Source organism: Vigna umbellata, chromosome 1 (genome assembly GCF_029865625.1).
Source record: "Vigna umbellata cultivar VRB3 chromosome 1, Vumbellata_1.0, whole genome shotgun sequence".
Classification (NCBI taxonomy): Eukaryota; Viridiplantae; Streptophyta; class Magnoliopsida; order Fabales; family Fabaceae; genus Vigna; species Vigna umbellata.
This window is the reverse complement of record NC_142165.1, coordinates 54,913,839-54,926,694: the sequence shown is the minus strand read 5'-3', so window position 1 is coordinate 54,926,694 and position 12,856 is coordinate 54,913,839. Positions and strand designations below refer to the sequence as shown.

The window sequence follows — 12,856 nt, the reverse complement described above, 5'->3', positions numbered from 1 at the left end:
TTTTAATATATTTTGAAGGTCTAAAGGGACAATACCAAATTAGGTTTTGCTCTTATCGATAATTAGGTCTAAATTGAAAGAGTAGTGTATTCGCGGTCTTTTGCGGCAGTTGTGATTCTTTTTTATGACTTTGCTACTGCCGTAAGATCAATGGCAGTTTATATTGGGTACACATTCACTATTGCGGATTACATTTGAAGTCAAGCTTTCAGAGCAAATATAAACTACGGGGAGAATGAAAACATCATAAAAAAAAAGCTAATAAAGCAAGACCATTCTTCCAAATTCGTTTAGCACCTCTTAGCCTTCTTCATCACTGTCATTTATAGACAACTCCTGATGTGTGAAATGGTAAAAGAAAGTATAACTTTGTTTAGATGCACAACTATAGGTCTCGACCAAACTACAGAACGTTAGAGCATTGAAAATGCTGAATCAGGTAACTAAACCATATAAAATTTCTTTTTAAAACAAGATGTTTTAAAGTCTATATAAAACAGAGTATGATTGAAATGTGATGAAAAGAAAAAAAAAAACACTATGCAATGACGGGTGGCCTCAACTTTTAAACTCCAGGATAAATGTTTTTTGAGAATTACATACTCTGTCAATGCATTTCATTGTTAATCGAACACATTAAACTAAAAGAAACAAGAACCAACAAGTGAACTTTTAACCCAAAAATGTTTTTCCTTTCAAAACTAGAGAGCTAAGCCACACAACAGGGCAGAAGAAACAACAGCACAAAAAACAAATCAAACAAAATTGAAACAGAAACATTTAAAATGGATTAAAACTTGTTTTAGATACAAGTTAATTGCAAAAAATTAGGAGTTTGGCACCAACGGGTAATACTTACATTATGCATTAGGGTTGTCAAACACAGTCTGCACTAAAGAACTAAGGGAAAGTCCAAAGCAAACTCTCACATGCATTATTAATGAGTGTGTGTACATGATCAAAACATTAATCAACAACTATATATATATATATATATACATACATATATATATATACATATATATATATATATATATATATATAGATATGTATGTATATATATATGTATGTATGTATATATATATATATATATGTATGTATTCCTCAATCATAAAGCCATAATCTACAGAAAACAAAGTAATCCTCCTCAAATAGTTCAAAACTAAAGTAGACACATTGCCGGAAATTATTATATAATTTAACAATGACAAGAATTCACAATAGCTCAGCATCATTTTATGCATCTGGTACAAACATAAAAGTAACAACATCTAAATTCTACAACACTCAGGAAAAAGATGCATCTATAAGACTAATGACCCTTAACCTTATCATCTGCCACAACATTGAGAATGGGCAAGCTACTGAGGAACTCATCAAGGCCTTCAAAAAACCCAATCCCTTCAATATTATCCTCAGCATGTCCAGCAGCATTCCCTTCACGATCGCGCACTCCACGGGAAGGCTCCTCCACCTCATTGCTGAACTCCACATTCAAATCCAACTTTCCCAAGTTTCCAGCACCCCTCCTTCTCGAACCACCCAACGCAGTCTTCTTACTAGACTCCGCCCTTGCACCAGAAGGCATAGGAGAGGCAGCATTAACTTTGGCATTAGCATTGACTTTGGTATTAGCATTGACTTTGGCATTAGCATTAGATTTGGCACTAGAATTAGCTTTGACACTAGCAGTAGCAGTAGCACCAGCAGCTGTAACAGGATCACCTGAACCCACATTCTCATGCCCTGTATGGACACCCCTCCTAGCTCTCCCCACAGTTTCCCTCCTTCTATCACCAGAATCTTTATTAACTCTAGTCTTCTTCCTCCCACTCCTCTTCACAACCCTCCAGTCTCCATCCCCGGAATCGTCGTCACTGGGATCGGATAACTCGATAAACGCGGCGGCAGCCTCTTCATCATAGTAATCCCAGTTCCTCTTAGGCTTACTATAGGACGACCCCTTCAAAGGGCAAGGAAACAAAGGGGAAAACGGGTTCCAATTGGAGGATAACCCGTTCACGTCCTTCGAATCCCCAGAAAATCCCAACGGGAAAAAACCCCAACTGCAATAGGAACCGTCTTTCCCATTCAACGGCGGTGGCGACCGTATCACCACCGCATGAAACCCTCTTCGGCAACTCTGACACCTCAAGGTACAGTCCTCGTACCCCTTTGGGTATTCATACAAAACGTAACAGTAAGGGCACGAGGTCCAGAAACTCGTTCCACCGTCGGTTTCGACGGTTCCGGTCTGCCGAGTCGACTCAGCGGACTCGGTACGATTGGAGTTCGGCCGAGTCGTCTCAGCCGAATCATCCCTCGATCTAGGGTTTCGCCTGGGCGTGGGTTGGGGCTGTGCAGGAGGAAGAGGACGCGACGGGGCCTGCGGCGGCGGAGTTGTGAGCAGCCGGAGATCGGTGTCGTACATGGCTTTCTTGGCAGGATTAGAGAGTACGGACCAGGCGTCGTTGACGAGGGACAAGGCGTGGCTGGCGAAGGCGAAGAGGTTGCGGCTGGGATCGAGGAGATGAGCGAGGCGGCGATACTGGGAGGAGATGTGGTCCATGTTGGTGGTGTAGCGGAGGATTTGGAGGATCCCGTACCAGTCGCAGTGGTGGTCGTTGATTCGCGACTCTCCCGCCAGGAGCGTGTCGATCACCGTCAGGAGGTGCTCGGAGGCCTCATAAGTCGGGTCGGACTCGCGCGCGCGGATCGCGAAGGAGCGCGCCCCGTGCAGGTCCCTCGCGGTCAACAGCTTGTTCGCAGTGTACAGCCACCGCTCCGCCTCCGCTCGGTTTCCTCCACCGCTGCTGTCCATGGTGGCTCTCACTCTTGGAAACGGACAAGAAAGGACACGGAGTTAGAGATTCAGGGTGTGGTGGGCGAGGGCAGTTTCGTCATATCATACGGTAATAACTGAAATCAAATGATATCACATCCACATGAATGCTCTTTGTTAGTGCTGAGCTGCGGCGGAGCCAATCGATGTTTTTATTTTAATCCCTTTTTATTTATTTATTTTTTAAATTTGGCTTTGTTAGTTTTATTGTGCGCTTCATTCCATGGTAGTTACGATGCTCTCTCACTTTGATTTGGCAATAGCCAATGGCACACACATCAAGAGACTGTGTTGGTGAGGTGTTGAATTCGTATGCGGTAGCAGAAACAGAATCAATTGATTGGTCGATGTAATACTTGTTACTAAAACACAGAGAGCATATGATTGCTCCTGCAGGCAAAGTCATCTTATAGAGACAGCAGGAAATTATGTTTACCAGTATCTTAGAGTGTGGATAAAATAAGATTGCCCCATTTTCACCTTTTTTACAACTTTACACTCCTTAGTTGTTTAAATTTCAGTGAAAAATCTTGGTTTCTTTAATTTTTTTAAATATGAATAAAATAATTTTCTTTTGTAATTTTAGTATATTTTACCTATAACAATATAAACAAACAAACTTTCACCAAATTGACTTTTCTACCCCTCTTACTATTTTAACACATGTTTATATTGTTAGGTTTTCAAGTCCTTCTCTCATTGGTTTAGTCAGTTTATGATTATACCATCAACCAATTTTGGGACCAATAAAGATGCAAAAAGATTTTTTTGGTTTCGTTGTCTTTTTACATTTTTCGCTCTTTCTTTTGTGGCTCGAACTCTGTTGGTCATTGATTGATGGATGGAAGTTTAGATAGTGCAACAAAAGATAATATTTGAGTTTTATACAAATTTCATTTTGCGTTTTCCAAAGAAGTTAAAGAAAATGAGTGGAGAGAGAGAAAAATATTAAAGAAAAAGAGTTGAGAGAGAAAGAAATTGAAGAGGAGTTAAGAGAAAAAGAAATTAAAGAAAAAAGGAATTGCGAGAAAATGAAATCAACATAAAGGAGTTGAGAGAAAAAAAAGGAGTTGAGAGAAAAAGAAATAAAAAAAAAGAGTTGAGAGAAAAGAAATCAAAGTAAAAGAGTTAAGAGAAAAATAAATTAAAGAAAGAGTCGAGAGAAAAAGAAATTCAAGATAAAATTTTAGAAGAAAAGGAAAAGGAAATAAAAAGAAAAAGAAGTGACAAAGAAAAAGGAAGGAAAGTATAATGATAAAGATTATGTGTTTTATGCAAATATTATTGTTTTGTCCATAATAACTTTTAGTTAGATGTTGCAACAATTATTTGGTCTTAATCAATTAATAGTGTGTTCACTGATTCTAATTCTAAATTGAAAAATTAATAAAATGATGATATTTAATCCTAATATTATGTTTCTCTTAGGAGAAGTATATTCGTAACATTAGAGGATTAATGTACTTGGAAAAGGAAGAAATGGTAGGATATTGACGGGTATTTTGAGTTTTCTTTGTAATTTTTACCTTTTAATTAAATATAAGAAATAATGATTCATATAATAAGAATTAAATACAATGTTAATGGGTATTAAAAAGTACTTATTGAAAATTGTCGCAACCGGAATCGCGACGGGACGACGATCCAAAAAAAGAACGGTTTTTTGAAAAAAAAGAGATTTGGAGTCGCCACCATCGTTTATTATGGGAAACTACGGGAAAACCATAAAACGATAAAGCACGGTCCACGAAAACCAAAGATTGGGTTCGGGAGTCGGTTACGCGTGGGGAAGGTGTTAGCACCCCACAACGCCTGCCCTAAGGCAGTACCTTTAACTAAATGCACGAATATGATGTGGTTTTCAAAATGTTTAACTATCCCCTAAAATAAAATTCTAAATAAACAAAACATATTTTTTAGTTTTTTGGGCCCGACAAGGATTGACCTTGGTCCTACGTATCCTCATTCAGAATGAGAAATCAGGGTTACGTAGTTCTTTTGAATCTGTTTGAGAAATTTGTTTGGAAATTGTTTGAAAATTTGTTTTGAAATGATTTTGGATTTTTGGGAAGTGAACCTGACAAGGACGAACCTTGCTCCTACGTATCTCCACTCTTAATGGAGAATCAAGGATCATGTAGTTCTGGCAGAAAGACTGTTTGTTTGCTTGAAAGTGTTGATGTTTTTAGTTTTTGAAGATTTTACAGTTTTTTGTATCTTTTGAGAAAAAGGTGAAAATGTTTTTAGCACAAGGACGATGCGAGCGATCACACATGCGCTTAACCTTAAAAGCATATTTTTGTAATTTTATTTGAGAAAGAAGAAAAGGTTTTTAGCACAAGGACGATGCGAGCGATCACACATGTGCCTAACCTTTAAAACATATTTTTATAATTTTATTTGAGAAAGAAAAAAAGGTTTTTAGCACAAGGACGATGCGAGCGATCACACATGTGCTTAACATTTAAAACATATTTTTATAATTTTATTTGAGAAAGAAGAAAAAGGTTGTTAGCACAAGGACGATGCGAGCGATCACACCTGTACTTAACCTTTAAAATATATTTTTGTATTTTTTATATTTTTTATAAAAAGGAGAAAAGGTTTTTAGCACGAGGACGATGCGAGCGATCACACACGTGCTTAACCTTTAAAACATATTTTTGGTATTTTTTATTTAAGAAAGAGAAAAGGTTTCTAGCACAAGGACGATACGAGCGATCACACATGTGCTTGACCATTAAAATATTTTCATTATTATTTTTATAGAAGAAAGAGAAAAGGTTTCTAACACAAGGACGATGCGTGCGATCACACATGTGTCTAAACCTTTAAAATATTTTTATTATTATTTTTATTATTATTATTTTTTTAGAAGAGAAGAAGAAAAGGTTCTAACACAAGGACGATGCGTGCGATCACACATGTGTTTAAACCTTTAAAATATTTTTATTATTATTGTTAAGAAGAGAAGTAGAAAAGGTTCTAACACAATGACGATGCGTGCGATCACACATGTGTTTAAACCTTTAAAACATTTATTATTAAATTTTTTTAGAAGAGAAGAAGAAAAGGTTCTAACACAAGGACGATGCGTGCGATCACACATGTGTTTAAACCTTTAAAATGTTTTTATTATTATTTATAAAACACTACAAGATTTTTGCTTATTACCGAAGGTTAATTACCGAAGGCCTAGGGACCCTCGGTAAATAAAGTTTTTCGACGGTCAAAATGAGCATTACCGAGGGACATGGTGAAATGAATTTACCGAAGGTCAAAAGAGCATTACCGAGGGGTTTGTGGCCTTCGGTAAGAGGCTCGACCCCTTAAACTGAGTAATTGGGCGTATTGGCATAGGTCGTTCCTAATTTCGTAAGACAACACCGTATTCCCTCTCTGTTCTCGCGCCCAATTTTGTAAAAAGGTCAACTCTGCGTTGTGCTCCCTCATCCCCTCCCTATCCGTTGTCGTCCCTAATTTGTGCTTCCCATTCTCGTCGCCCAAGTTTGTCTTCCTCTCCCTCTCCCTTTCTCGTATGTCCGGTTACATTGTGTGGGTAGGGTTCAGTGGTGTTCCAGCAGTGCATTGGCATTGCCGTTAAGAGGGTGGTCCGTTAACATTACGAGGTCTGCGAAGGCGTACAGAAGAGGGTGCTCCCGTGACGTGAGGGCGGCTGTCGTTGTCAAGGGAGGCTATCGGGAGACGCATTGAGGTATGTTCTTTACTGGCTTTTGGATTAATAAACTAGGACAAGTTTTCCTTAATATTATTGGAAAGTCAAAATAAAATGAAAAGCAAGTTATTTTGAATTGGTTTAGTTAAATGGGAATAGGAATAACAAGAAAGAAAGATGTAGATTAGTTGGTAGAAGAGTGGTTCGTGTTGATTTGAGGAAGGAACAGATGCAGTATAGTTACCCATTGAAGCATGTTTAGATGACTGAGTTAACATAGTAGAGATGAGAAGCAACATGCAGAGGAAGCAAAAGAAGAAAGTGGTTTTGGTATTAATATTTACTACTAGGTTAAGAGTTAGTGTGAGATACAAAGAACGTAGTTTCTCAATATATAGCTATTTGTAGTGATTAAGCCAAAAGTATAGAAGAGTGCTGAAAGTAAATGATAGGTCTTGGTTCAAGACAGAGAAGAAAATGGAGTAAATGATAGGTTCCAAGGGAAGAAATTCCCTTCTACAGAGGACAATCCCTGTTCTGAAACAAAATACACTCCAGCCACAGAACTACAATTGCACCATGTGGCATGGCACCCTGTCATTCTTCCAATGGCTGTTGTTTGAGTTGTCGTTGGTCACAGAAGTGCCTTTTAGAGCTAAAATTGCGGCCCAAGCAGGTGTTACAAGAAGATGCATTAAAACTTGCTTTGTTTCTAAAAGCAGCATTGTTTCAGGAATTTTCTTGGGATCTTGATTCCTAAAACAAGTGTTGTTTTTGTGGCTGCAGCCCCTTCCTTCTCTTCCTTCATCTGCAATATACATACACTCCACAAAATCTGTCCACATTTTTCCTTCATTAGCAATTTAATCTTCTAAGAAGGGGGAGATCATGCCTATCTGTTGGGGTCTTAGGGTTACTATAAACAAAGTGTATCTGTCACCCCTAACCACTTCATACTAACTTGTATTTTTTATTTTTTTCCAAACTATATAACAATTGTGTATAAACTGTCAAATACATTACATATGGTAACAAAAATGCTCTAAAATGCATTAAGAAAACAAGATAATTCAACAAAGTGGAGCAGAATCACGAAATTCAATTTTCAACATTGAAATTTTCAAAGTGTTTGATAAAAGTCTTCACTGAAATTTCTAGATTGGAAGTAGATTTATGCTTTTCAAATTTGAAGATGAAGCTTAGTATTACTAAAAAAGTAACAGCCTTTTACACATATATTTTCATTCTTTCAAGGTTGTTGTACATAATCAGAGTTGACAACTTCCACTTATACCAAAAATGAACTCATAATGGGGTTTTGAGATGTGAAAATGCACACAAGTTGCTCTAAGGTCAATTAATCAATTCCAGCAACTTTATATTATGAAATTAGAATTGTTTAAGTTGGAAATTGGTACATAAACAACATAGATCAGAATATGACCTCCTAACAACCCATTATGCAGGAAAATAAGCAACCTCACACCCCAAACAAAGTTTTAATGAAACAAAGCACCAAACAACAATGCAAACAACTTTGAAATAGATATTGACACTGAACCAAGTTGGAAAATATAAACTACCTAAAATTAAACTGGAATAAATTGAATAAATTGATTGCCTTGTTCTTCCCTAGCTGTGTCCAATGTCAAACCTCTCTGAGAAGTCAAGTCTCCAGTCAAGTTGTTTCCATTTTCATGTAAAACCTGTCTGACAATACAAGTTGTTTCCATTTACACGTGGAATTGTATCAGCAGCAATTAGACTTGTTGGTGATTTGCTCTTGCAGCCTTTTATGATTGAAATAACTCTTTTGTTCTATATTTTCTTTTGCAAGAAAAAATGTCTTATAAAGTGAATGTACTTATGTGGTGAGTAAGTACAGATGCTTTCAGCTTTGATTTCTCATGATTGTAGATCATGATTCACTTTAAATTAACCCTTCATACATGTAATTGTCTTGTCACACTTCTCCAAACAGAGTGGTACTGTTTTATTGTGAATGGTTTGATCCTTCTAGAGCTGGTACTAGAGTCGATCCACGCTTTAATATTGTCGAACTGAACCAGAGATTAAGATATGGGCCATTTGATCCTTTCATTCTACCATCTAATGTCAGACAGGTTTATTATGTGCCATATCCACCATTTCGCAATATTGACAAGCGTGGTTGGGCCGTAGCAATACAAACGAAGCCTAGAGGTCGCATAGACTCAAATGAAGTTGAGGAAGATGTAGCCTACCAACTTGACCAAATGTCACAATCACAAGAAATTATCGAAGTTGAACGTATAACCGCATTGGTCGACCCTGATGGTGATGGAGATGAATTAGAAGCAACAATACAAGGTGATGAAGAACAAGAGGAAGAAGAAGAAGAAGAAGAAGAAGAAGAAGATGAAGAAGAACAAGAAGAAGAAGATGATGGTGATGATGACGATGAAGAAGAAGAACAAGAAGAAGAAGACGATGCTGAAGATGAAGATGAAGATGAAGATGATGATGATGATGACGATGATTGAATGTTGAACATCTATTGTAGCAAATTGGACTATCATTTCATTAACATTATCTAAAATACCATCTTTAAGTTGTTTGCAATTACTTATACATTGACTTTGAAAACAATTCATCCTTCTTTATTTGTTTATATTTTTTTCGCTTTATTTGTAACCATTTGAGTGCAGTAATGACAGGACAAGGTTCAGAGCGTCCTGATAAAGGAAAAGGGGTAGCAAGGCCTACAAAGAGGCAACGGCAGGCACCAAAGTATGTACTTAGGGTGCCTGCTAGACTACCTACCCCTGCTCCCGGTAGTACATCATCTGTGGGGCCTTCTCCTACCCCTAGTATACAGACTCCTACACATGCAGTAGACCCTACTCCTCCTCCTGCAGTACACCCTTCTACTACCACTGCAGTAGACCCTTCTCGTCCTCCTGCAGCACACCCTTCTACAACCCCTACAGCAGACCCTCTTCCTCCTCCTATTATTGCCACCCCCACTCCTCCCCCTATTGTTATTACCCCCACTCCTCTCCCTGACCCTACTTCTATACCGTCCTCATCTTCTGTGCCTCCTTCTGAGACTGTCACACCACTTGGTGATCCAGATTCAAGTGGTGATGCTGAAGATGTTGACCCGCCCCTCCATGATCGACCATGGATTGAGCCCTATGGTAAAGGGTAAGTTTATAATCTGTTGATATCATTTGATGTTTAAACCGTATTGTAATTGAAATGAGTTTTGTTATGCAGGTTTATTCCATCTAGGGTTGCTTCCCAGGCCATCACACGTTCAATAAAGCAACAGTTTTTAAGTCCATGGCCTACTTGGGGAGCAATCCCTCTTGACGACAGAAAGGCATTCTGGGAGCGTTTTCAGGTGAACAATCCACTAAACTAATTGTCCCTCTTATTTTAGTATGTTCTGTAATCAATGTTTGTTCTCTTTAATGTTACAGATGAAGGTGCAGTGGAAACCTGAACATGAAACTCAGATACACAGAAATTTCCACATGAAAGCATCTCATCGGCTGTCAGAGATGTTTAGGGATGCCCGGAATGCAGCACAGCGCCCTAACTGGCTGGGTGAGCACATTTGGAACTCTTTACTGGCCCATTGGAATACAGTAGAGTTCCGCAATAAGTGTGCCAAAGCCCAGCGGAACAGAGCGTCTGAAAGGGGTGGCACCCTGCATACTGGTGGGTCGATCACCATTCATGAGCATGCCATTCGTATGGTATAATCTCATTACATAACTTTTTCTTTCATACACAAGTTTTGTATATTGTATTTCATATGTACGCTTGTAATTCTTAATTATGTTACAGGCACAGGCTCTAGGACGGGCGGTCCATGTTGATGAGGTCTTTGCACAGACTCATGTTCGGAAGGGAACTAATCAATTTGTTGATGAAAGATCTCGGAAGACTCATGTAAGCAAATAACACTATTACTAATTTTTTATTTCTGTTATACTATCGTTCTCTGACATTGCTTTTAATGTTTCAACAGGAAGACTTTTCTACGAGACTTTCACAGGTTAGATCTGAACATGAGTCAGCTCCTACACCGGATGATGCCAGTAATGCAGATGATGACATCCGTAGGACACAGTGCTGGATCGACATCGTTGGTGGGAAGAAAAAGGGACGAGTATATGGTGCGGGACAGCTTGCTGCAAACTATACAGCATCCAGAGGAGGTACTCTGAAGCACCAGCCTTCTTCTTCCACCACTACTCCTGACGAGGTTGTTCGCCTGAGGCAGGAACTCCATCAACGTGACCAGGAGATCACTGATCTCAGAACAGAGTTTACGAACTTCAAGGCCCTGATCATGAGAGTCTTGCCTGAAACCTCACAGGAAGTACAAAATATCCCTCTGACCCAGCCACGAGCCTCCTCATCACCTGCTGCCACTCAGCAGCCCACTTCAGTCCAACCCTCATCAGTCCAACCCTCATCAGTCCAACCCACACCAGTCCAGCCATCAATAGAGGAGCAGGATGATGAAAATCATTCTGATGATAGTTATGTACATTATTAGGTTTCATTTTCTTATTACTTGTTAGACAAACATTTGGATATTATAACATTTTCAGTTGATATCATTTCAATGTTAGATGTACTTACAGACTTTGGATGTTACAACATCCTTGTGTTACATTGTTTTGAGTTTGAACTACCTCATACATTATTTATACATTAATGGATGTCTTGTGGATTATTTGATGTGAATTGGATATTGATCATTGATTGGATCTTTGAGATGCACATTATGCATGTTTGTATGTGTTTGAAAACTGTTATGCAGGTCTGTTTGTAATTGAAATTTGTTATACAGGTCTGGGTTGCACAAGAAAAACCATTTTGCTGAAACCTGCCCTGCATTTTACCGAAGGCTTTTGCCCTTCGGTAAATGCCCTCGTATGGCCATTACCGAAGGCTTTCGCCCTTCGGTAAATACCATCATATGTTCATTACCGAGGGCTCCTGCCCTTCGGAACTTACCGAGGGCTTTTGCCCTTCGGTAATTACCGAAGGCTTCTGCCCTTCGGTAATTAGCGAGGGCTTTTGCCCTTCGGTAATTACCGAAGGCTTCTGGCCCTCGGTAATTACCGAAGGGCGAAAGCCCTCGGTAATGGTTAGCGACAGGGCATTTACCGAAGGATTTTTGGCCGCCGATAGGCCTTCGGTAAACACCCATTATCGACGGCTTTTGGCATTTTCCGAGGGCTTCTGGCCTTCGGTAATGCCCTACTTTTTTGTAGTGAAAGTGCATTTAAAAAAAATAGATAAATATTTAAAATGGAAACAAAAACAAATAAAATAAAATAAAATAAAAGGATAAATAAATAAATAATGAAAATAAAGTAAAAAGTAAAAGGATAAAATAAAAGTAAAATACTAGGTAAATGAAATAAAATAAAAGGTGTGGAGGTGCCAAATAGAAAAAAGGGGTGTTTAATAAAAAAAGCAAAACTGGGCCGAAGCCCAGGGGGAGAGGGGTGCGAAAATGAGAATAAGGGGGCACAGGAGGAAATTTGTTTTTTTTTTGTTTTTTAGGAACAGAACGGGTCTTAGCCCAAGGCAAGGAATGGACGCAGGGGTGTGAAGGTGAGAAGTGGAGGGTGCGCGAAATGTGTGCCCAGGCCCAATTTTTTCTTTGTTTTTCTTGTTTGCAAAAATAGAGTGGGCTTAAACCCGAACGAAATGGGGGTGTGAGTGGAGTTGCAAGTGGTGTCTAAACCAATTTTATTTCCAATAACGGACTGGGCTTAAACCCAAACAGAGAGGAGTGTGAAAAGGAAAGTAGGGGTGCAAGGAAGAACATATCATTTTTTTGTTTTAGGGTTTGGCCCAATTGTTTTGTTCAGAAATCCTAGGGGTTTCAGCATTTCCCCTTTCATTCCCAACTCATACTCAGTTCTCAGGCCCAAGATCCCTTTCCCCTCCTGGAGGTTCGCCGCCGCTCCCAGAGGTACGTCCGAGACCAAACGGCCGCCACGGTGTCACTGCTTCCAGCCACCGCCGCACGCCCAACCTCCATCCGACTGGCAGCCGCAAGCCACCGGAGTCGTCGCCAGTCGAGGCGAAATCTCTCCTCCTCCGTCGCACGTCGCGCGCGGGAAGTTCTCTCCTTCGTGAATCGCCCCTTGGGCGAGCTCGACCACCGCGCCGGCCAAGGCTCCGCTAGCGTTACCGGTCGTCGCCAGAGATGCCTCCGGTCACCACGTCAACATCCTCCTTCCCTTCTCGCTTGAAAACAGGGGAAGCCCTTTCCCTCTTCTTCTTGCGGCTGCCATCGCCAACAACCCTTGCGAACCATACCT

The 12,856-nt window shown here is 39.6% G+C and overlaps 2 protein-coding genes across 2 annotated transcripts; one reads left to right on the top strand and one right to left on the bottom strand.

The window, feature by feature from the left end:
* Positions 1-1,124: 1,124 nt before the first annotated feature.
* Positions 1,125-3,123, bottom strand: LOC148205779 (uncharacterized). Its single transcript, XM_088103794.1, has one exon. The coding sequence runs from the start codon at positions 2,819-2,821 to the stop codon at positions 1,313-1,315; it is 1,509 nt and encodes a 502-aa protein (XP_087959920.1). The 5' UTR covers positions 2,822-3,123; the 3' UTR covers positions 1,125-1,312.
* Positions 3,124-9,937: 6,814 nt separating this feature from the next.
* Positions 9,938-11,095, top strand: LOC148205778 (uncharacterized). Its single transcript, XM_088112095.1, has 3 exons — positions 9,938-10,261; positions 10,353-10,457; positions 10,537-11,095. Exons 1-3 carry the CDS (start codon positions 9,944-9,946, stop codon positions 11,068-11,070), a joined length of 957 nt encoding a protein of 318 aa, XP_087968221.1. The 5' UTR covers positions 9,938-9,943; the 3' UTR covers positions 11,071-11,095.
* Positions 11,096-12,856: the final 1,761 nt, after the last annotated feature.

What these genes read in the sequence shown, in the direction of transcription:
- LOC148205778 (XM_088112095.1), top strand. Translation starts at nt 9,944, where the DNA reads ATGTTCTGTAATCAATGTTTGTTCTCTTTAATGTTACAGATGAAGGTG. An exon ending in ATGAGCATGCCATTCGTATG is followed by an intron (nt 10,262 to 10,352) that starts GTATAATCTCAT and finishes ATTATGTTACAG; the next exon opens with GCACAGGCTCTAGGACGGGC. An exon ending in AAAGATCTCGGAAGACTCAT is followed by an intron (nt 10,458 to 10,536) that starts GTAAGCAAATAA and finishes ATGTTTCAACAG; the next exon opens with GAAGACTTTTCTACGAGACT.
- LOC148205779 (XM_088103794.1), bottom strand. Translation starts at nt 2,821, where the DNA reads ATGGACAGCAGCGGTGGAGGAAACCGAGCGGAGGCGGAGCGGTGGCTG.